At 37.7% G+C, this 23,352-nt stretch overlaps 1 protein-coding gene across 7 annotated transcripts in view; it reads right to left on the reverse strand.

Annotated features, from left to right (window-relative positions):
• EPC1 (enhancer of polycomb homolog 1) overlaps window positions 1-23,352 on the reverse strand; it is a 64,831-nt gene that overhangs the window by 2,796 nt on the left and 38,683 nt on the right. For 2 of the 7 annotated variants that reach the window (XM_064637019.1, XM_064636980.1), the window contains 13 exons: window positions 20,217-20,376; window positions 18,480-18,625; window positions 18,188-18,394; window positions 17,645-17,793; window positions 16,136-16,292; window positions 14,629-14,805; window positions 14,429-14,518; window positions 14,195-14,343; window positions 12,679-13,031; window positions 6,994-7,077; window positions 965-1,083; window positions 797-883; window positions 15-156 (listed from right to left, as the gene is read on the reverse strand). In XM_064637019.1, coding sequence (XP_064493089.1) covers window positions 15-156; window positions 797-883; window positions 965-1,083; window positions 6,994-7,077; window positions 12,679-13,031; window positions 14,195-14,343; window positions 14,429-14,518; window positions 14,629-14,805; window positions 16,136-16,292; window positions 17,645-17,793; window positions 18,188-18,394; window positions 18,480-18,625; window positions 20,217-20,316 — 1,960 coding nt within the window. In that variant the 5' untranslated portion in view covers window positions 20,317-20,376. Of the gene's footprint in view, window positions 1-14; window positions 157-796; window positions 916-964; window positions 1,084-6,993; window positions 7,078-12,678; window positions 13,032-14,194; window positions 14,344-14,428; window positions 14,519-14,628; window positions 14,806-16,135; window positions 16,293-17,644; window positions 17,794-18,187; window positions 18,395-18,479; window positions 18,626-20,216; window positions 20,377-23,352 lie in introns of those variants that run through there. The other 5 variants (XM_064636990.1, XM_064637001.1, XR_010425330.1 and 2 more) reach the window with 5 other exon arrangements.

A 23,352-nucleotide genomic window follows, 5' to 3' on the forward strand; every position in this document is an offset into this window, starting at 1 on the left:
AAACAGCTGCATACCTGAGGCTTGAAGAATGCCATTCACCCCAATTCCAAGCACCACATCATCCTTCATTTTCAATCCCATCAGCTGTTCTGATGTAACCAAAGCTGAAGCAGCAAATTGAGCACTAACAGAATCCAGTGTCTTGGAAACAAAACCCTAGAAAGAACAATGGTGGCATATATATGTGATTGAGGGTTCCACAAAGTCAGTACTCTCCCCATTTTAAAGCTAGTACAAAAACTAGTACAACAAAAAATTGATATATGTAAATCAGAACCGTGGACCAGTCACTCTCAGAGCAAGTTGTCAGCATTTGGTACAACTAGTTAAAATCTGAACTGTGGGGTTTTTTCCCATGCGCTTTTAGCTCCATTAAAACAACGCAGAAGAATTTCCCGAGAACTATTCAAAATACAAAGAAACTTATTTCCAAAGTTCTATGTAACAATACTGTTTCACAGATCAATCTGTTCTCATGAAATTCCAAACCCAACTCAGAGACTTGGAGGTTCAGACTGCAAACAACTTCTGAACCTTTTCATGTGTTTGGCACCACTGCAAGCACTACATGTTTATGAATGTTAAGACACTTTCACAGTTGTATGGAGGACATATTCAGGAGTCAGGTTTAATTAACTGAAATTCTGCTCTTAAAATCCCCCACTGAACAAGAGGATAACGACATGGCTGGAGATTTCTGCAATTCATATTGCTAAGGCTTTGAAAATTTCATTAATCGACTGACCCATCTTTTTTTTTGTTAAGAGGGAGCAGAGGCAACGCCTGCCACACTCACCTGCAGTGTCCCTTCTAAACACTTTACAGAATGGCTATGATGTAGATTCAGGCGAAAGCCACTTTCCTGTTGGTTAGTTTCAAGGTTCTATGGCAACAGTTGACAATTAGAGATGAACCCTGGTGGGAAACAATGAGGGATAAATCATAGCACAGACAAATCCCTCACCTGTGATGTGTTGGCAGAGGAATTACTATTTGCTTGCTGTTGATGAATTTGTGCAAGCTGCTGTTTCTGCATTAGTGCCAGTTGCTGTTGATGTTGCTGGTATTGTTCGGCTGTAAATGCTGAACAAAATATAAAACGAGAAAATACTATATCAAAATATGTAGGTGTTGTGTATATAAACACATCTCTTTTATAAACCTAAAGAAACCCCCAAAAAACTACCACAGCAAGTTCCTAAGAGACTTATGCACCTTTATGTCAAAAAGCTGACACTCTCCTAGAATTTTTTTGTTCAAGCTAAACCTTCTCTTTTAATAGCTGTTTTTTATAGTGTAATAACTGAATTCAGCTCAAGATATCAAAAAGGGAGGGGGAGAATGGAACCAAAACACCATCAAACCCACCAAAAAGTTATAACAGATTAAAAAGAAAGAAGAGGTAGAAATGGCATCGTTTTCACTTTGTGAAACTACAGTATCTGCATTATTTGTGGAGTAGGTTTATATGCCCAAATGGGTAACTGCAAGGCAGCCCTCACTGACAGCACTCTGCAGGCAGCGAGGGGCTACAATTAAGATCTATGTTTCAGCTGAAAACACTAAGCTGGGCACACTCACAACTGGGCTGGCTATCGCAGTACTGTATTTTTGTTGTTTGTAACCACACATGTACAAGCAATTCCATCAATAACAAATTTCACGAAACTGCACCCTTCTCTCTAAAAATCTTAGAAAGGTGACTCAGTCAAGCAGAATTTTGTGCAGTTAACCCACAAGTATAAAACTGATAAAGTGTTACTTGTACAGATTGACACAAGTATAAAACTGATAAAGTGTTACTTGTACAGATTGACAAGGAGATGCCCAATGGTGCAGCAGAGTCACCAGTTCATTAACTAATTTCAGTGTTAATTTTTTTTTTTAATTTACGTTTCCAAAACGAAATGAAGCCTCAGTTTTCAATTTACAAACTGAATCAAGGCTGGAGTGTGAATGCCCTTGCAAAGGATATGTCCTTCAGATTTTCCCTTCCATTTTATACTCAGACTGTATAAATGCTCCCAAGTAAGTGCTGTAAATAGCATTCATACTTCAAGAATGCAGTGGAAGTCACACTTTTGGGGAAGTTCACTACTGTTTGGCAACAAAGCACTATCACACTTAAATCCTGTTCACAAATTGCAAATTTTAAGAATTTTTTGTTAATCTACTCCTTCAGGCTTGCTTACCTGAAAAAATACATTTCTATCAAAACTACAATAATGTCCTGCTTCTGGATACAACAGGATTCTGAAGACCAATTATACCTTACATATAAACTTGAACAACAAATCAGTGTAAATGGCTAACCAAAACAAGAACTAATATTTGGAAACATCAGACCAAACACTACTGAGCATGCATTTTCCCATTGTATTTATCCTTTTCTGGTGTAAAATTTGTTCAAAATACTCCTAGTATGCACTAGAAGTAGCATTAAAATTATTACCAGCACTTTGCTGTCTGAACACTTGAAGTGTCAGATTTTGATCCAGCTGCTACAGTCATGTTATTTTTTTTTTTGTAAGTAACATCCTTCAGCAAGTAAGGATGTAGCACTTACTTATATAGTCATAAATGACAAATTCCTTCCCAATACTGGTACAGTTAAATCTCACAGCAGTGTTTTAAACTATTCTTAGGAGAATAGCTTAGTAGTAGTAACACTGCTCATAAATGTCCTTACTAAAAAAACCAAAACCAAACAAACCAGAATTCATAGACCAAATACTCAAGGAGTTGACTGTTTAATTTATATAAAGAGTTAAGATTTATAAGTTCTTTAGATTTTTTTTTTTAAACTGTCACCAAACACAAGTTAGGGCGAGAAAGCTTTAGCACACAAAGATTAGCATGTAGAAAGCTGACCAGCAGTAGCAGAGTGAGAAAAATGGATATATTGTCCTGGTACTGAGAGATATGTCATTTCTATTGATCCATTAGTAGTGATTTATTGTTTTTTTAAACCCTGAAATTTAGAATCAATATGGTTTAGCCAACATAGTGCCAATGATATTGAAGGTTCCATTTATTTATTTATTGTGTGATTCTTGGGGTGTCCTGTGCAGGGCCAGGAGTTAAGACTTGATGATCCCAGTGGGTCCCTTCCAACTCAGCATATTGTACAATTCTAAGAACAAGGTATTTTATTCTGTAGTATGACACATAATATAATGTTTAGTATATACAAAGCTTAGGAATAGATTGCATAATTGATGTAAATAAAGACAACGCACAGAACGATAAAGAGGAAAATGGGCAAAAAGAGTACATTATACCACCATCTTTGACTGAATTATGATTAGAATTTCCACCATCATAATCATCTCACTTTTGCCTATTTAAGTAAAATTTACTAATAGTTCATTTCAGTTTTCAAGTCCTAAGTATATTTAAGATTCTAACCATAAAACAGAGTTGAGGTAAGCAGTCACCTGTGTTGGTTTAACCACCTCCAAAATACTGTTTTCTCTTGGAAGAACAACAAATGAAGCTTACATAGTCTGTGTTTGTTCAGGACAGACTATGCTAAAGATCAGCTGTAAGTGCTCCCCCTTCTTTCCGGAAGGGCCATTTAGAAAAACTGTATGTTTCCAGTTGTACATCAGCGAATCTCTCTCCAGGCACTCTGTGACCCTTGCAGCTGTGCATTTCCCACCACTACCAAACAGTTACACAGCTGTCAAAGGAAACAAGTGACAGAAGAACACCACTATGACTACCACCCTCATCTATATTCTAACTCCCTTCCACTTAAAAATACTGCCTGGAAAATACACTCAAGAACATTTTGGGCGTTTTTTTCAATTTAGGTTAAATATTCAGCAACATTTTTACTGCTTCCCTTATTGAAGGTAAAAGTCTACCAGACATTTCAAAATACTATTTACAACACTATCAGAGATCTACTGTGAATTCTGAATCAATTGCATCCAGGTTAGAAACACAACACTGCACATAAAGGACTGTTGCAAGCTACAGCCTCCTAAAATAATCTGATTGGTATTCCTTTCCCATTCCACAGGATACACAGATATGCTCATGTACAAGAGGTTATAGATTGTAATTATATAAGCCAGCTCTTCCCTCTCCATGTTAAAGAAACACTACATTGAAGGTTTTATTGAAAGCAATACTACTGAGAACTACCCAAATCAAAATTTCTTCCCAAGACTGCAAGCTAGGACATCATACTCTGTTCATCTTCTGTTAGAAGCCACCATGTACTTTGCTAACACCACCACTGGGTTTCTTCCCCTCCTGCTCTCAGGGTAGAGTCTACATTACACTTCAATTGAAGAAATAAGCACATGAATTGTGAGATCTAAGTTGCTTCTGAAAACTATTGTTCCCATGTAAAGAAAAAAAAAGGTATGTACTTTACAAGGAAGTACTTTCATCTATTTAACCTTCCATACTCATTTCCTGTGGCACACAATTGTGACTGGAACTGGGGAAATGGTACATGTAGAAGAAGTAAAAATGACTGTCATTCTCTTTTGTGTCATACACAGGTCTTTATCTGCCTGGGAAAAAACCAGCAGGCAAGCAGCAAGCCCAGACCTTTCCTAAACACTGAAAACAGGAACCACATTTTTGGTAACTCAGAAGAGTATTGCTACACAACACCAAACAAAGTTACATATTCCTGACATTACTGGAGGCCTTTAAGGCTTTAAAAACATTCATAAAGCAATAGACAACTGAACAACAGCTTGAAGTTTAAAACATGGACAAGACAAAACATTCACTAAAGACAACACATGAGATTTTAAAACAGTCTTGCTTCAGCAGCCCCAGAGTGCAGTGCATACGGACTCTTCTCAAACAGCATGCTGGGACCTCAGTGGTCCTGGTTCCATCACACAGTAATGACTATTTAATAGTTTGCAATTTACTGAATGCAACAGTGATGAAACATCCAGTTTCATTCACTACACAGAATCACTATACAGTGAGAGGTGAAGGTGGAAATCTTAACCACCACTACCAATACACAGTAAATAAGAACATTATAATTTCAGAGTATCTCAACTTTCACAGCTAACAGCTGCACTTCTATACAAAACCTCTACATACTTTCCAAGGCACTTGCAGTAATTTATGCAAGTCACCAGACTCTCAACCTAGTTCAACTCCTTTTCTAACCTTAAACATGAGAAACCTTTAAGGCCCAATTCTACCTGGAGTTATTCACATCTCAAAAGCTGGTTATCAGCAGACGGGCAGCTCAAACTTTACCAAGAGACTTGGCTACACAAATGCTTCTTGTTTTCTTGCAGCATACTGTATCAAGTTGTCACATTTCAGTTGAGACAACCCTCAGATTTTAAGTCAGTACACTGTGTTATGCTGTTATTCTCTTAACAGCTTGGGACAACAAACACACACCTATTCTGCAACTGTATTAGTGCTATACTTTGGCAGCAAGGAAATGGTTTCTAGCTTACAGACTGCAAAAAGCAATGGGAGGTAGAAGAAAAAACTTCAGGAGTTTTCAGCTACGAGTACAAGGAAAGAAACATCGTACGTGACTGATACTGACTGACAGGATAAATGACTGCCCAGTATCTCCTTTGTGACAGCTACAAATCCTGTTTTATTAAGAACTGAATTACTGCACACTGTACTATGAATGTGTTTTCCTTCAATCATTTTTATGAGCATTTGTAAACCCTGGATGATTACATGTCCATTTTTTTTCCCCTCAAATCAAACCACTGAATATCAACTTTCAATTGGATGATTCTGTTTATGTATCACCCAAGTTCTCTGGGGTGCTGATACTCAACAGGTGTTTTCTGGAGCACAGAGTAACAGTGATACTGTCAGTGGACTTTGAGCTCAAAGATCCACAGTTTGCAGCAGTTTTATACTGCAATAGAAAACTATGCTAACAGTGCTAACTGGTTTTACCACAGTATTTAACATGTACCAGCCCTTACAGTGCTGTAGCTTACATTTGGCTTCTCTGAAAACTCAAGTAGTTCCCAAATGTGGCCAAAACCAGGGAGGACGGTGGCGCTGACTGCTGCATTTGTGTGAGATTGGTCTTTGTAGGATAAACAGCCACAGTCTCCCCTCACAACTCCTCCTGCAAGTTTCACCGTGAGGTGACTCACCCACCAGTTGTTACTCTGTTTAACTTCAGTAGAAAATACAGACTTACAAAAAATTGACCACAATAACCAGCTTCCTAAAAGAACGGGGAGCATATCCTGGAAAGCAGAAAATGCATGTGTAAACTCCCCTTCCCTCTACTAGCATTCCCTTTCATTTCCTGAATGGAAGATGCTCGCTAGATTTGCCCGGCAAACTGAGCAAACTTTGTGAACACCATGACCTATCCAGGTAATAATTTCTTTTTTGTTTTTTTTAGTAAAAAGTTTTAAAAATGTAATACTGAGAGATTCAAACAGCTTAATTAAACCTTTCAGCAAAAGTTTCAGTCCTGTTAAGCATCTAAAGAATTAGCTATTTAAATTACAGTAACTTAAAACCACTTAGAAGTTGTTTCATAACATTGTTAAGTATCTGTTCTCATGAGTGGAAATGTTATTTCAGTGGGAAAACTGAGGCCTTAATACTATATTGGGTTCAAAGAACCTCTCTACAATCCACTTACAGTACTAGATTCCCTGATCCTTTCAGTGGATGACAATTAAAGAGGCAGTTTTGATCAGGTAACAGAAGAAAGATCCCCTAACTAAAGCTTTCAACTGAGAAATTCCATAAACTACAGAATTGCTAAAGTGTGTGGAAAGATGATATGTTACAATGTTTTCTTAAGGGAAGCACATGAGAGCATCACATCCCTGCTGTGTAAGAGAACAATTAGTGGTTACTAATGCCAAAGTGAATGCAAAGCAAACATCAATCACAATGCTAAGTAATCCAGAACATCACATTTTTAAATCTCTCTCTCATGAGAGATGACATCTGGGTTACATTGCCTGGTTAAAGACTTTCTACTATATAGCAAGTTCTCACCAGTGAATTCAGAAGATTGGAGAGACTTAGAGCCATCAGTGTGATTTAGTATTTGATGCACCAGGCCCAAAGATGTTTCACTTTCTGAAAAGAAGTTCAAGATTGGTTTTACTTAAATATGGCATTATTAGACACTATGAGAACATGAATCATTACGCCCTTTGATTATTACTACAACAGCCTTTTATTTCAGCCCAACAGAAGTGTGAAATTCCTAAAATCAGAACTCTAGAAATTATAAACTAGATATAAGGTCTACATATGCACTCCCTACTTGGTAGCAGAAGACAGACAGAAAATAATTAATAAGGATTTTTACTAGCCATTGAATGAAAGCTAGAAAAGTTTGCTGTGCATTTATATTTGTCTGCCCATCATTCTTAATATGAGTTTCCACCACACTGTCTCAGGCCAGTTATAAATGTGGTGATCCTTGCACAGAATGCAAAGTGTAACAGTTTCTGCAAGCCCAGAGATCCATCACTTTGGAGCAAAGTTTTACTCCAACTGAGTTGAAGCTGAATAAGAAAACCTAATATAGCTACGAAGTCTTGAAGTCTCCAAAAATGCTCAAGTGTTTTAGTGTGGCTCTTATCCCATCCTCAGTCACACTTCCCAGATTAAAGAAGCTTTTCCTTTTAATATTTCCTCCTTTAACTAAGCTTAGGGTGGGCTCTAAACATCTGTTAAAACATCTCAAGGCCATTGCTTCTTCAACCAGGACACCAACAGCTCAGCCACAGATGGGCCAAGGCCAAGACTTAAATTCCAATGACGATTGAAAATAGCCATTACAAATTCCAGTACTTTTCATGACCAAGTTTATCCTGTAATGTGAAAGAAGTATTTCAAAAATGGGAAAAAAGTAACACAGATAGCAATGTTGAGACTGTTACAGATACAAAGGTTTTAAATAGAAAGATCTGAACACAGCCAGTGGTGGTATGAAAACCATGAAAAGGCAGGACAAGCTCTTCTACTCTGCTGCAAGGAATTGCCACAAGGATTGAGGAGCTTCCTCCTGCTTCTTTCTGGGAAAGGGTTGCCTAAAATCAGGCATCAGGTATCCTTAATAAGAACATGAAATAACAGTAAAGAATCATAGAATGGTTTGGATCAGAAAGGACCTTAAGGCTCATCTAGTTCCAACCTCCCTGCTACAGGCAAGGACACCTTTCACTACACCAGGTTGTTCAAAGACCCCATCTAACCTGGCCTTGAACACTTCCAGGGATGGAGCAACTTCTCTGGGCAACCTGTTCCAGTGTTTCACCACCCAGACAGTTAAGAATTTCTTCCTAATATCAAATCTAAACCTATTGTCTTCCAGTTTGAATCCATTTCCCCTTGTCCTGTCACTACATGTTCTTGTAAAAAGTCCCTCCCCATCTTTCTTGTAAGCTCCTTTCAGGTACTGAAAGGTCCCAACTAGGTCACCCCAAAGCCTTCTCTTCTCCAGGCTGAACAAGCACAGATCCTTTAACCAGCGTTACGTTATTTGGGAAATGGAAGTACAGTTCACTATCCTGCTAGACCCCCAAATGTGCTAAACTGCTTTTAAAAAGCAGATTAAGAGATGCAAAAAAGAGCATGCAAGTGTAAAGTTACTGGGACAGTAAAGTTACTGAATAGTAAAGCACAACTTGCATCACATCATCTAAATATCTGGTTTACAAGAAAATGCAAAGTAAATTATGTTGGATTATTTAACTATGTTCAGTATTCCTGCAGCTTTTCATACAGTAAGATCTACAATCACAAACATCAAAACTCTAACAATGTTCAGTAAGGCTTTTTCTCAAAGGGCAAGTTACAAATTCAGTGAGCAGTTAACTGCCAGCCTCTTCAGCCTTGCCAGCTTTCAGACTGTTTTCAAAGTGATCCAGCTTCTGGGTGACAAAGGCAGAAAACAACAGAATGCAAGACTGTTGCCTGCTCTTACTGTAGAGCCTGGGAACCAGTGCTCCAGTCTTTCACTAGTGACGGGTATCTCTGCTCTGCTTCCTAAAGACAAGGCTGGAACAGAAGGATACATGCTGTGCAGTCTTAAGAGTCTCTAACTTTTGTTACTAGATGCAAGCATTCCAAAGTCCAAATGCAACATATTTAACAAGTCTCCAGCAGAAAGCACAGTCTGTCCATAATATGATGCAGTTCAAAGACTACTATTTGCCCAGCAGAATCAGATCAATCTAACAAGGGACAGAAACACTTCAGATGAAACCTTATGCCTATTGTACACTCCAGAGTTACAAGCTCCATCTCTGAAGATTTTGATTCAGAAACTTGAGACTGTCAGCAATACAGGCTCCTTTTCTGAAGTAATTTTGCTGCATTTTGTTCACAGTTAGTAGCTCCCCAACTGAACAAGTTAATTCTCCACAATAATCTTGATTTAATGCTCTTGCTTGCTTTTTAGTGGTGTGAAGATCTCTGAATCAGGTCTTTTTGCAAGAGGGCAAAGGATAATTTTTCATAATTCTTCAGCAAGATGAAAAGGAATCACCCTCTACCAAAGTGATGCTACTTTTCTTGGCCACTTGATCCTGGTGCCAAAGTTTAGCCTTCAGCACACAGCAAGTGTTCAAGTAACTTTGTAAGGGATTTCTTTTTTTTTTTAAGGCATCCCTTCTCAGTTTATACACAAAATCTCAATGCAACAACATCTTCCACACATCTTTGATGCTGAGCATTCTGAAAGCCAGGACCAGAATAACTTGCATTTCCTTCAGGGTCAAAGGCACTTCAAAATGTTTAAAACATGCCCGGTTCTTTGGGGAAACTTCTCCCTGATCTTCAGGATGAACACTAATGCTTCCTGTAGCCAGAGAATGGTATGTCACAGCACAGCTTCTAGAACACGTCCTCTGCTTAACAGAGGACCTGAGATACAATCTCTACTTCATGCCCCTGCTGGCCATGTATAACAGACCTGAGAAGCAAGGTTTTCCATAGCAATTGTTCCATGTCAGCAGCATGTCTGCATCATTCAAGGCAGAAAAAGTCCAAGACTTATCTACACTTTAGTATGGAAACAGACAAAACTCATGTGATGGTACACAATAAACATGGCAACATGACCACCTCTGCTGGTCACTAGAGAATCCTAGGATGAGCTTCATCTCAAAGGCAAGCAGTATGGTTTGACCACAACTCAGAGTAGCAGCAAAAAGATAAAAAAAAAAAAAAAAGGTATTAATAAGTGTTTTCTGGTAGAAAGACCAACAGCCAATTCAAAAACCTAAAAGGTAAAGAGGAAGAAACCTAAAAAAAAAAAATCTATGCCCACAACAAACTCCCATCTTTAAAAACAATAAAGAAAAAGTAACAAGTACACTGTACAGGGTTGTTAATCTGCAGTAGTAACTACTAGAAAAACTTTAGTACAGCTGTTAGATACCTGATGTCCTCTACAGTATTTGCTACAGAAAGTAAGAAGACAACTCAGCAGCTGCAACTGACTGGCACCATTGAAGAAGTCAGACTCACAGGAGACATAAAAACAGCCTGTGATCTGTGCAGACAACCTATCTCAAAGAATCCTTTAAAAAACAGAAAAAAAATCCACTAAAAACCAGACTGGCACCGAGAATTAGACTCTGTGCTCCTTTTGAACCCCTACACTGACAATCAGCAGTACATCACATAGACACAAACTTCTATACACCTCCAAAGCCACAAGAATTCCAACTATGATTATAAATACACAGATACAACTGCCCAGCTATACTAATAATAAGTGACTATCCGAAGACTGTGGTAACTGATTTAAAAGTGTATCTATTAATTCAGACAGATACATTTTTTACTGAATATTTAATTCCTGTATCAAATCCTAACAAAAATATGAAACTAAACTCTAACATTTAGATTCTGAAAAGCTTGGAATACTAACTTACATATTTTACATGGATACTAAGCCATCTGTACAGAATTCCAAGCACAAATTAGTGTTATATACCAGGTACTTACACACATTCCCCAGGGGCTTCAAGATGCAACCACACAAACTCTGGTATGGAACTCATCACCATAAATAATAATAGCATTTAATTCCTAAATGATGTAGATAAACATCCTAACCATCTATTTCAGGAAAAAAGACTCTAAAAGGGTGTGTGTGTTTATTTATACACACACACAATTATATAAGCTTTAAACTCAATCAGTCAATTTTTCAAATCTACACGATTTTCAGATGCAAAGTATTGCCATTAATACTTTAAAGTGCATTTATAATCTATTCAGTACCCAATAGTTTTGTTTTCACACTCATAACCTGGCTACCATTTTATTATAGTTCAGACTGGTCATCATCCAGAGGAGGCTCTCATTCAGTTCTGGACTTGCTTTACTTATTTGAACCACTTGAAGGGCAGAATTTAAACACCAAAAGCCACACTTCTATCACAAACCAGAAGAACCATCACTTTTAGCCTTTGTACGTTTCCAGCAAGAATTATCATAAAAGAGGAAAGAAAGGGGGATAGGGGCAAGGACCTAATCTAGGACAGCATGGAGAGGAAGCATGAAATAAAGCAGCAGAACAAAGGCGCTCTCTAACTCTACAAATGCAAGTAGAAAGAACTTTCAGGTTAAAAAACCCAAAACGTGGTACAGGGAGAAAAGGTACAAAACATATTGGCAAACAGGAGGATTAAAGTCACCTGATACCAGGATATCAGATTTTGAGCAAACCACCAAAACATCTCACAATTTGATTATTTTATTAGGTATATGCATCTCTCCCCACTGCACTCCTACATTATCCAGGTATTCTGATTGCTTTCCAAAGCCATAATTCAAAATGGTATGGAAAACATGATTCTAGAGACTCCTTACAAAACTCCTTACAAAGGTGAACTTTTAAAGTTATTTCTTTATAAAAAAACTATGTCACTTTAACCTACTGTAAAAAGATGACATTTATGGTACTGACTCATCAAAATTCATGAGTTATTTAAGTCCCATTCTAACACTGTAAATGCCAGTCTTCCAATATGAAGAGCCCTACAAAAAGAGTGATGCTTTCCAACAGTGTTTCAATTAAAAAACACCATCACATCAAGTTTTTTCAGAGTCAGGTCCTCAAATCTGTAATTGGGTTCTGTAAGATGTAGTCTGCCACTTGCTGACAAGACGTAGAGGTGATTAGTCCAAGAGTTTTGCTAAGCATGAGCAGATGCATCAGTGAGAGTGGGCTGGGTACTTTTTGGATGGGAAATGGCATTTAAGTTCATTTAAGTTCAATTAAGAATTCATAGCATGCTGGGATTTTAAACGCAAACATTTTAACTAAACAATTCCCATCACCACCACACTTTGTATTCAAAAAAATTTGGAATGTAGTATTTACATGAACATTTCAATTAACATGTTTTTAATTTTAAAAATCCAAATCCTCAGTCAACTGAAACCCTACACAATATTGTTTTTAAAGCTTCATATTTCTAAACCTGTAATTACATACCACTGTAGCACTTGTATAAATCTCAGATGCAGTACTCTACTGCTAGCAATAAATGCAAACAAACATTCCATGTAGCAAATAAAGAGATACACATGAAGATGGGCTGTTACCACCAAAACAGACCACGATGTAAAGTATGGATGACCTAATGATATTCTGGATTTTCTGAATCAAGTTTAAAACTTCTGGAAGCAAGTTTGTTAAATTAAACATACCAATATGTGCTGAACCACTGCTACTTTTACTTTGTGTAGAGGTACTGCATGTCTGGGTCCCGGGTTGTGCTGTGCCTGTTCGATTTAAACCCCTGTATAATTTCCTACAGGAGAGTTCATCATTGTCACTGTCATGTAGGGATGGTGTCCGAGGCCTAAAATGCCGCCATCTACATGATTTGATATTGACTAGTATCTGACTGAGGTCTTTTGAGAAAGATTTGTCCGAGGTATTTGTTTCTGAGGTATTGGCAAATTGACTGATTGAAGAGTGTTGTGATGAGGAAAACCTTTCCAAATCCAGGTGATGAAATGCATTATCGTAGTCCGAATGCGCTCTGTCCAGCAGCACCCTAAAACCAGGACAACAGTGCAGAATTACACAGTGGCAAGAAAACACGAAGTCACCAGTTTGACATGTGTGCTTGGGGATGACAAAGGGATAGAAGGAGCTACACAAAGCTCTTCTAGAACAAGCAAAGACACACTCCCCCCCATGCATGACTACCTATTATTTTACAGTAAATATTATATTTAGGTATATCTTAGCTTTTACTGTTTCAAGAGCTGGAGGTACAACATCATGTATATATTAAGACTGCAACAACATGTAATTAAAAAACACCTAGACAATAACATAGCTTAACTAATTAAAAAATGACTGAAATACTCTCCTGAAGTAACTTCTTCAAAAGCCTTACTTATATATATACATATATACTACAACCATCCTAATGCAGTAGGGATGTCACACATTAAATCCCAAATCCCCTTGCAAAAACCCCAGTAAGAGCCTTGAGCTCTCATTCAAATTTTCCTGATTAGCTTACTAGTATGTGAAGAGATGCTAAGCACAAATCTGAAAGGCAAATCACATTCTTACTTTTACTCAAAATTTAATCCCAATGTACTATTTTCTTAAAGACATAACACAATATTTAAGAAAGAGCACTTATACAGCAAACCATGTATAAAATGTTTTTGATAAATATTCTTAGCAGCAAAATGCCTGAAATAAGTCACTAAATTCTTTGATATTTTTGACAAAGTTTGAAATTTAAGTTATCGTCTGTTTTAAGCATCCCTCCCAAAAATCACCAAATATGGTCTAAATTCAGAAAAGCATTTTCTGTCAAATATAATTTTTGCTATCTTTAAGTGCTACTATTTGAAGACAGCTATGCAAATAATTTAAATACAAACCACCAATCACATCTGAAAATATACAAGTATTTTCACCTCAGAACTTGGGAGTGCAAGTAATAAAAAAACCCCAGAACTACTTAAGAAAACAGTACTAAAGCAGCTTCTATTAGCACAAAATAAAAAATGGAGACATTAACCAGCTAAGGAAACTTGGATCAAATATAAATATTAAAAAAGTCAATCTCTCTGTGGTGTTCGAAATTCTGAGTTTTTTCGGTTTGGGGTTTTTTTTTTAACTTTGCTGCTCTTTATGTCTGATTTTTTTTTTAAATTTTATTTTTAAAAGCAACAGCAATTCCATAGCACTCACCTTCCACCACGGCCAACCCGTCGTCGTGCAAACCCAATACACCTCTGGGGAACGGTGAGGGTGGTTAAGCAGTATCTGTAACGCACGTCTCCTAATCTTCCCTCTTTAGGGCTACTCCACGGCCAGTTGCCAGGTTGGTCTAAATGAGGCTTGAAATAATTTTAAACAGTTAGACACAAGATGTTTTCCAACAGTGACACTCTGTCTTATAATACATAAGGAAATTCTACTTACAGCATAGTACTGACAGCCTGCTTTCCTACGGAAGGCAAAAGGACCATCGGGATCATTTTCTTCCTCAGCCTCCGAAGAACCAGATAAAACCTTTAAAGAGGGGATGGGGAGGTAGGGTATATGAGGAGAGATATTAGCAAATTCATGAGTTTTACTTCTGTTCTTTCCCCAAGAGCAGTACAAAACTCTAGAGGTCCTACCTGGGAGAGAGGTTCTTCATCTGAGCTAGGAAAATCATACTGATTCAAATCTTTAGCATTAAAGACTGGCAGTGCAGCAGGACTTGTCTGTTGAGGAGTAGCAGCAGCGGACGAAGGTAAGACTTTTGGCTTCTTCTCATACTTTCTTTTGGGTCTAATAACATCAGGCTTATCTTGCTGCAAGAAAAATAAAAAGCAGTGTAAAATTACACACAGATGAAAATTACATTAAAACAGGAGTTTAAGAAAATTCCTGTGTAAGCAAGCTAAAATGTGAACTCATCTCTCCACCATCTTGATAGTAAAACATGCAGTCATTTCAAGAGTATCTGGATTTCGTTTTCAGTAATGGAAACATTTAAGAAACAAGGTGGAATCATGCACTGTTTGCTCAATCTGTGCTGGACAACTCACTAGCAGTTAAGGTGACAGAACTACTTTGGAGAAGCAGACCAAAATACATATGATGATCTCCATGAGGCACCTTTTTCATTTTCTAGCATTTTGACTTAGTAGCCACTTATGCAGCATTAGGGAATTATTAAGTACCAAACAATGCTTTAAAGGCAAAAATAGAAGTTAGACTTCTCAAAGATATCTATAATCTCACAAAAATGCCTCCAGAAATTAAACACATTTCCCCATACTATGCAAAGTAAAGTTTAAGTGCCTTTCCCAAGTCTCCAAGAACCAGATTTCTTTCAAGCTGTGAGACACTGCACTGGCCCAACATCACTGAGAGGCAAGTACACGCCAGCAATCACAACTACACTGCTCTACTATCAATGGAAGAATTCACTGATTCAAAACACACTGTCAGTTTCAGAACAGCCTCTGGATACTCTTCACTCACAAGGAGTCTTGGTTTAAAATTCAAATTATACCTCAGCATTTCTCCTGTGTTACCTGACCTATTTAACATACTCAGCTCTTTGCACTGTAGTTATGCTTTGTATGACACAAAATTAAAGCCTGCAGGAAAAAAAGTGCTGGTCAGCTGTCTAAATCAAATTAGGTTCTTTGATACTTTACTTAAATACAAAACCAGACAAAGATATACAGCATGCTGGGAATACTAGTAGATCCTATCTTAAAAAACAAAACAAAAACCAACCCTCTGGATTAAAATAGATACATAATTTAGAACAATATATGGATTTTACATCAGTAGTTCCATCTTTGTACAACATCTAGGTAATAAATACAGTTTTGTTCAGGATATCCTAACTTTAGGGGCAGTATTAGAGAAAAATGTTTCTATCCCCCTGAATGAGAACACAATTGCACGTGTCCTTTTGCCTTTGTTTGTCTAGACTTTATTTCTGTCTTAAGAAGTACAGGGAGTCTGTATGTTATCCTCATAACTCCAACAGAACAAAGCACTTTATTTCACTTGCAGTTTTGCTACCTGTTGTTAGTTTCATAAAGCCTCCCCTCTCCTATCCTAAAATGCTGTATCTTGCGTGCTTTATAGCCAAACAGTAACTCAGTTACTGACATTACTCACTTTGACTTTATATTCTTTCAGTTCCATAGCTTCTTGGTGTTTAAAAGAACTGCTGTTAGTCACAGGAATGATGGGAATAGCATAGGTAGGTTTAAGTGGCTGCCGCTGCGCCATGACTTCAGACATGATCTCTCCACTGTAGTCACCCAAATTATACCTGAAATCAAAAAACATTTGTTAGAGTGCTTACAATGTACATCTGATAAAAAAAACTGAGAAACATGGAGAAACACAAACTAACACTTGGAGTTTGGGGTAAAGGGACATCCAGGACATCAGCAAGAAGTACAGAAAGTATTATTACAGAAAAGGGGACTGACTAATAACATAGAAAATTCATTGCAATGGCTAATGCTGACAAATAAAAAATGATAACTACTCTGTAAAGCATCTCCAAAGCACAATACTATAACGGAAAGAAGCAGAAACTAGAAGGAAAGAACAGGAGAGGGTTACCCTCCCCCCTCCCTTGGGGACTGCTGCCATTTAAAACCCATACATTTATCACTTGAAAGGTTTTAAACAGTGAGGCAGTGTGCCTTATTCATTAATCCTTCCCCTTTTGTGTTAGGGAATATTTTCACAACAAGGAGATCCATGAAACATATTACATTTCAAATCCTGTGACAAATGCTGGGTTGAAGTGCAGTTCTTCACTCTGAGGGAGGTATTAGTGTCTTCCCTCTATTCAACACCTTATTTTATGAGAAACCTACTGTGAAAACCTTCAAGATTTCCCCCCTCTCTGGTTCTGCTTAAAATGCTCAGTGCTTAAAAAAAGTGCCCTAGCAGAAAAATTCAGCTTGCCTCCCTAAGAATCCAGACTAAAAAGTTAGTTCTAGAGCTTTAAGATACTGACTCAGAACACTTGCTTTCAAACATGGATACTTGAGCTAGGGAAGTCTACTCAGATTCTAAGTATGAACCTAAAGAACAGCTCCACATTGCAACTGTAAATCTCAGCCAAGTAGGAAAGTGACAACTGAGCATTTGGCCCTCAGCACAGCTGACCAACAGGATGTCAAAAGAAGCACAAGTTGGAGATGACTCACACATTTCATACTGTATGAAATGATTATTTCTTTTCTTCAAGAGGGTGTTTGATCAAGCTTTTTTAGCAAAGAATCACGATCATGAAATCAAAGAATGGTAATGTTTGAAAATGACCTTAAAAATAGCTGGTATTCCCTTAATCTATGCATTTAACATGCATTTTCTCCTGAAACTATGATCTCTCTTCTGATATAACATACAGAATAGATAAACACATTTGAAAACGTGTACACATCTAATGAAACAATGTAGCTCACTTTGACGATCACCTTGCCACAATAAGCAACTTCCTAGCCTTATATTTTGCTCTCCATAGCCATATAGGAAATTATGTTATCCTGTAAACACATGTCTAAATACTTATTTTAAAAGTCTCCCACTGTTTAAATATTTGAAGCAATCAGAATATAAAGCAGCTTCCAAAGCTTTCTGCAGCAACTTTTCAATGAACATTACCTCTTTTCCATAATTTCCAGTGTTAAATGCAGCAATTCTCTCTTGCTTTTTTCTCTTCTCTTTATCATCTCCAGGATGGTCACTGCACGACTGAGATCTCGACGCAGCTTAAGCATCTTCTCGTAAGAAGCTTCATCATTTTTCCGATTCTGCAGATACACAGAGTATATGTGTTTCCCCTCATCATTTAAATTAAGTAATCTGAACCACAGTAAGTTCTAAATATTTACATATATCAAAAAAAAGACAAGTCATATGCCAAACCAAGGAGAAGCATGTGCATGTTATCAATGAGCTACAGCTTACTAATACAATAAGTAGGTTTAATGGTAGATTTAGTGAAAAAATTAATATAAACTTTCATTTAATAGCTGTTCTAAGGTAGTTTTGCTTTTCACCCCTGCAAATTAGAAAAGAGAACATGCCATTTTTTACTGTTTCATACAACACAGCAGAACTGTTTCTTTACATAATCTACTTTTTGAAAGGGGGAAAAGGAGAAAGAAAAGAAAGAACAGCTGAGAGAGGCTCTGATATACGTACTTTTCGTGTCTGCATCTTTTCTGTTCGTCTTCTAAAAGCAACATAAGGGTCATTTGTGCTGGAACCATCTCGTTTCTCTTGTTTCACTGCTGGGATAAGAGAGGGACCTCGACAGTTTTTCCTCTTTTTAATCCAGTACTCATACACTTCTCTGATCAATTCATCGTCTTCCTTCAGCAACAGCTTGGCCTCTTGCAGGCTGACTGGCTAAATGTAAAACCCAGCACGTCACTTTCACACAGTAACATACAGAGTGTGTATTTCAAATTCTTTATTCAAAGTACCATTGTACCTGCTGACCGCTGCCTTTTTCTAGTCTGTCTATCATCTCCTCAAACTGCAAAGGAGAGATGTCCATTCTTTTCTTCAACTTGTTCACAAAGATCTCATCTTCAGAATCCAAGTCATAATCCGGCTGCTCAGCATCCAAACTAAAAGCTAAATGATACAGTGAAAGTTAAAGTTAGTTTTACTACAGAAATGTTTTGTTCTAATAGCAGTGTTCAGAATACACAGCAGGAGACGAAACCAAAATCATTTGTTTGAATGTTGCAGTAATACTACTTTCAGGTTACACCTATTTTTTCCTTGGAAAAAAATTACACTGTTAAAAATCAGACATAAAAGTTGCCATCAATCTGATTATGGTTTTGTTATTCAATGTAAACTTACTAGTGGTCAAACCAGCTAGCAGCTTTCTGCCTCATTCTTTTCTGTAAGAAATTTTTAGATTGGTGAATATTTTGAATGCTGCTGAGTATTCTCTAGTTTTATGTCTTATATGATCAACAGTTAAGACTACAGCCCAAACACACACATGGGAAAGTATATGCAGATTGTATTACAATGATCAATGATTTTTGTGATATAGATGAGTCAGACTAAACTGGCCCAGCATGGTCTACCCTATGTAGCAAGGCATCTTCAAATACAAGCAATGTTTTGCAGAATGCAAACAACTGTTTGTTTTACACAATACCCTATGAAAACGCAGCACTCTGCATTCAAAACAAGATCTCCCTAGTTCTCATGCCTCATTCAAGTTGTTTTACGTTGTAAGAGACAAATTTCTTCTCAAGTGCACACCTGAAAACACATACCTTGCTTCTAATAAATAAAGAAGTAGAATACAATGCAGCTGAAAAATCACAGTTCCAGCTGCTAGACCTGCTAGATAAAGAAGCTTTTCCTTATCTAGCCTAAACAAAGAAAAGAAGAATGAAAAGTACAACCTTAATATCAGCATGCAAGACTGCTAGTAGGAAGATAATTTTTTACAGTGAGGGTGTTGGAACACTGGAACAGGTGGCCCAGAAAAGTGGTGGATGTCTCATTCCTGGAAACATTCAAGGTCAGGTTGGACAGGGCTCTGAGCAACCTGACCTAGTTGAAGATGTCCCTGCTCATTGCAAGGTGTTGGACTAGATGATTTTTAAAAGGTCCCTTCTAACCCAAACTATTCTATGTTTCCAATACTTCAAGACATTATTGAGACTGACTGATATAGAAGTCTAGCATTTAACCAAAGTTAATTAGGCATGAGATCCTTTTACACAGCACAGAACAGCTGCTATCTTCTAACAAAAACAAAATCCCAACAAATTTGCAAGTCATCAGCGATGCCAAAACCCACCTATTTTTAGATGTAGAATACTTCCATCCAGGCACAGGCAAATACTACCACTGCTACTACCATTTCTGCTTGGCTTGCCAATCCACTCTTACTGCCATTTTATCTTGAATATGCTTCTGGGACAGGTACTCTGTTTCTTAACTATGTATTATATATTTTCCTCTTCAAGTAGATTTGAGTCCTTGCTAAAAAAAAAAATATCTAAATTTCCCTGCAAACTGTTACTACTGACCAAGAACTAAATATACTTCTTCAGCAAGTAGTATGCATTTTTCAGCATGTTGGAAAAAAATAATTCTCAGAAGTCAAGTCTTAGTGGGAGTTCAGCAGACATTTAGCAGTAATGTCTGGCAAAATAAAGTTCTCAATGTACAAAGAACGAGTTCCTTTACTTACGCTGTATGTGAATCAGCTGCTTTGGCATTTTAAATTCTCCAGGATATATAGATTCATAGTATGCAATATTACTTTCTGCTTCTGGAACCGGTATAACCATGTTATCCCTCTTCTCTCCATAGACTTGTTGTGCTGAGATAGCCCGTTGGAGATGATGTTCCTACAAACAAAAAAGTCAAGATGAAAACCCGAGAAAATATTTCCATAACTGAAGACTTGCTAGAGTTGAAAGAAGGCTATTCCTTTGCAAATGCCCTCATTGCAAACCCCCGAGCCCTGACCTGAGGAATGGGTGGTCGCACTCCTGACCCAAAGTGCGCTCCCCCCGCCGGAGGGTTTCCCAGCAGGTGGCGCTCTCCCCTTACACACCCCCCACTTCAGCTTCCCAACTCCGCCAGCCAAGACCCGCTGCTGGCACACCGAGCCACACGAGTCCGCGACTAAACATAGCTGGGGAGACACTGAGGATTGATTAGACACACAGATTATAACAAGTAGCTGCAGACAGATATTGACTCCGATATTATTCTGTATTTGCCTTGGCCATCTATTGCCAGCGATAACAGCAAACCAGAAAGGAGGCCTGCCATCATCGCCTATGAACAGCAATTACTTTTACCCACTGAATGATTCCTGAAGATGTTCTCATTTATTGTAATGCTTCCCATTATCCTCTCACTCCTCCTCCTAATCCATCAAATAAAGCAAAAATGCAACCCATTCTTGCTGTAGTTCTTTCAAGACAGTAAGTAATATCTGCAGAGTTCATGCAGAGTTAATGGCAAAACGGCACACAGCAAAACATGTGCATGTTTGTAACTGGTTTACTGACAACATAACATGCTATTTTTTTCCCCAGCATCAGTGCTAGTTTCTTAAATTTCTATACTGTTTCTTTACTGTGCTCAGTAGACCAGTGCTGAAATAGTTGTTGTGCCAATACAACTCTCAATGAGATGCTATAAACCAGATCACTGAAATACCTAAAAACAGCAACTGCAGCAAAAGGGTAGCAGGGATAGTTGGTTTTAACACTGAAGCAAAACATATCAGTGTTCATCCACATGATCTTATTGCATCTTTACTTGTCTGACTTCAGTTTAATTCCTCTAGTATAATAAAGGCAATTAAAATCTTCTGTCTAAACTTTAAAAGATAAGTAATCAAGAAAATTATAAAACAGGCTTTTTTGTAAACTCCAGAGTTGTTGCAGCCTGGAACCCAAATGTGTTCCAAGGTTTAATTCTGCTGAAAGAATTCACAAGATTTATCTTCAAACAAATTGCAGAGATTTCTATCTGCCCCCTGGTTAAAAGGCTTCTTCACAAAAGGAGACCAATTGTGAGAGTAAGACATAGCACACAGTTGCAAGTAAAACTCAAGGCAATGATTTTGATCTTCCAGCAGTTGTAAAGTTTATACACATATGTCACCTAGGAGGCACGGCAGCTAAAATTCTTTCTTGGGTATGGACAAAGTAATTTCTTTTCTACCTCTTAGGGAGGCACTGCTCTCAGACACCTCAAATTTGTGTAAACTGTAATAACTCTTCAGTTGTCCCCACAGCTACAACTCTTGCAGAACAGGGAATTAAGGAATTTATCTTCATATAGCACAGTAGGATTCTAGGTCAAATACAGAGTAATAGTCAATGGCTTTTGAATAACAGCAAAGGCTTACTGTTTTTATAGCAGTATCAAGGGTTCCTGGCGTATCCACCCCAATCTGTGTTTCTAATCACAAAAAATGCTTTATTTCAGGGAAGAAAAGGGAGCTAGACACTAAAGATTTCAATTTCTCTGATCCACCTCTGATATGGACATGGACACAGCCTATACTTATTTACTAACAGGCTTCAGTAACAAGTACTTACAAAAATTTTAACAATATTCTTGAAACAGAAGCACACATCATGGTTTCAATTCAAGAGACACTCCACTAAACAGAAGAAAGGAAACAGAAAAGGCAACCTCTCCTTACACCTCCACATACCAGGTTCTCACTCATTTGGACAAATCAGAAACATTAACTTTGGCCCCAACTACAGTATCTCAGCTGGTGGTTCAGCACATCTCTCTCTCTCCTGGTAAACAGGTGCAATTGTTAACTCTGGAAACACTAATTTTTAACAAGAAAGTATGTTAAATATCTACAGTTAACAACCCTACTACAGCTTACAGTTTGTATTCTGCACTCATTCTCCACTGTGACTGTACAGCTGGTAACTCCCACCCAAATACAACACCTCATTCATCTGAATCCATAGCCTTCCACTGAAAAATGCGGTGGTTTCCTCAATTTGTCAGAATGAGCTTTGAATTCAAATCCTAATCAAACCTTCTTGCTGCCCTTCATGTTATCTGTATTTACTATGTAGATACTGTAGTCCAGACACTCCTGAACACACCAACAGGCGTTTTGAAGACTGAAATCCTAGGAAATTCAACAAATACTTTCATTTATTTGTCCGTCTATTTCTAGATACGGTTTTCTGATCAGATATATTTCCACTATACAACTGTTTCTGTTCACTGCATAACAGAGCAGTATCAAAAAGCCTTTTTTATGCAACTATCCATTATGTTCCGTGCCCTGCTACAGAAAGAAGTTTGACTGGATTAACTGGGGCTTGCTCTTGAAAACCTCTTATTAGCTGTTTATAGAAATTATTGTCTTCCAGGTGATCATTTGAGCCAAATAATTTAAATTACCCATATTCCTCCAGGAACCACAGTTAGGATAACTTGCTGTAACTCTCCAGTTTCTACCTTTTCAACAGTCTATGGACTGTTACGAGGTTTTGGGTCAGGATTTTTTTGAACGGATGTCATGTTTTCGGGTGGATTTTTTTGTTAAGAAGCCCAGTTGCAGTGCCTTTTCCTCTTCTCTGAAACATCATCTGCTCCTCTAAAGTTCTCAAATAGCTGCAAAATTATTTCAGACTATTTCTTTAAATTCCTGGGATGAATTTCAGCTGGGTCAGTCAAGCCCAAATGTTGTAAATTGTCATGTTAGAAGGAAACTCATCTAACATAAGGTTCAATCTTGTGCCCCTCGCTGTCATTCTCCATACTACCACAGCCTTCTGTCAGATTGAATCTATGATGACAGCTTAGGGAATCAAATCCACAAAAAG

This window comes from Pseudopipra pipra, chromosome 1 (assembly GCF_036250125.1).
Source record: "Pseudopipra pipra isolate bDixPip1 chromosome 1, bDixPip1.hap1, whole genome shotgun sequence".
Lineage (NCBI taxonomy): Eukaryota > Metazoa > Chordata > Aves > Passeriformes > Pipridae > Pseudopipra > Pseudopipra pipra.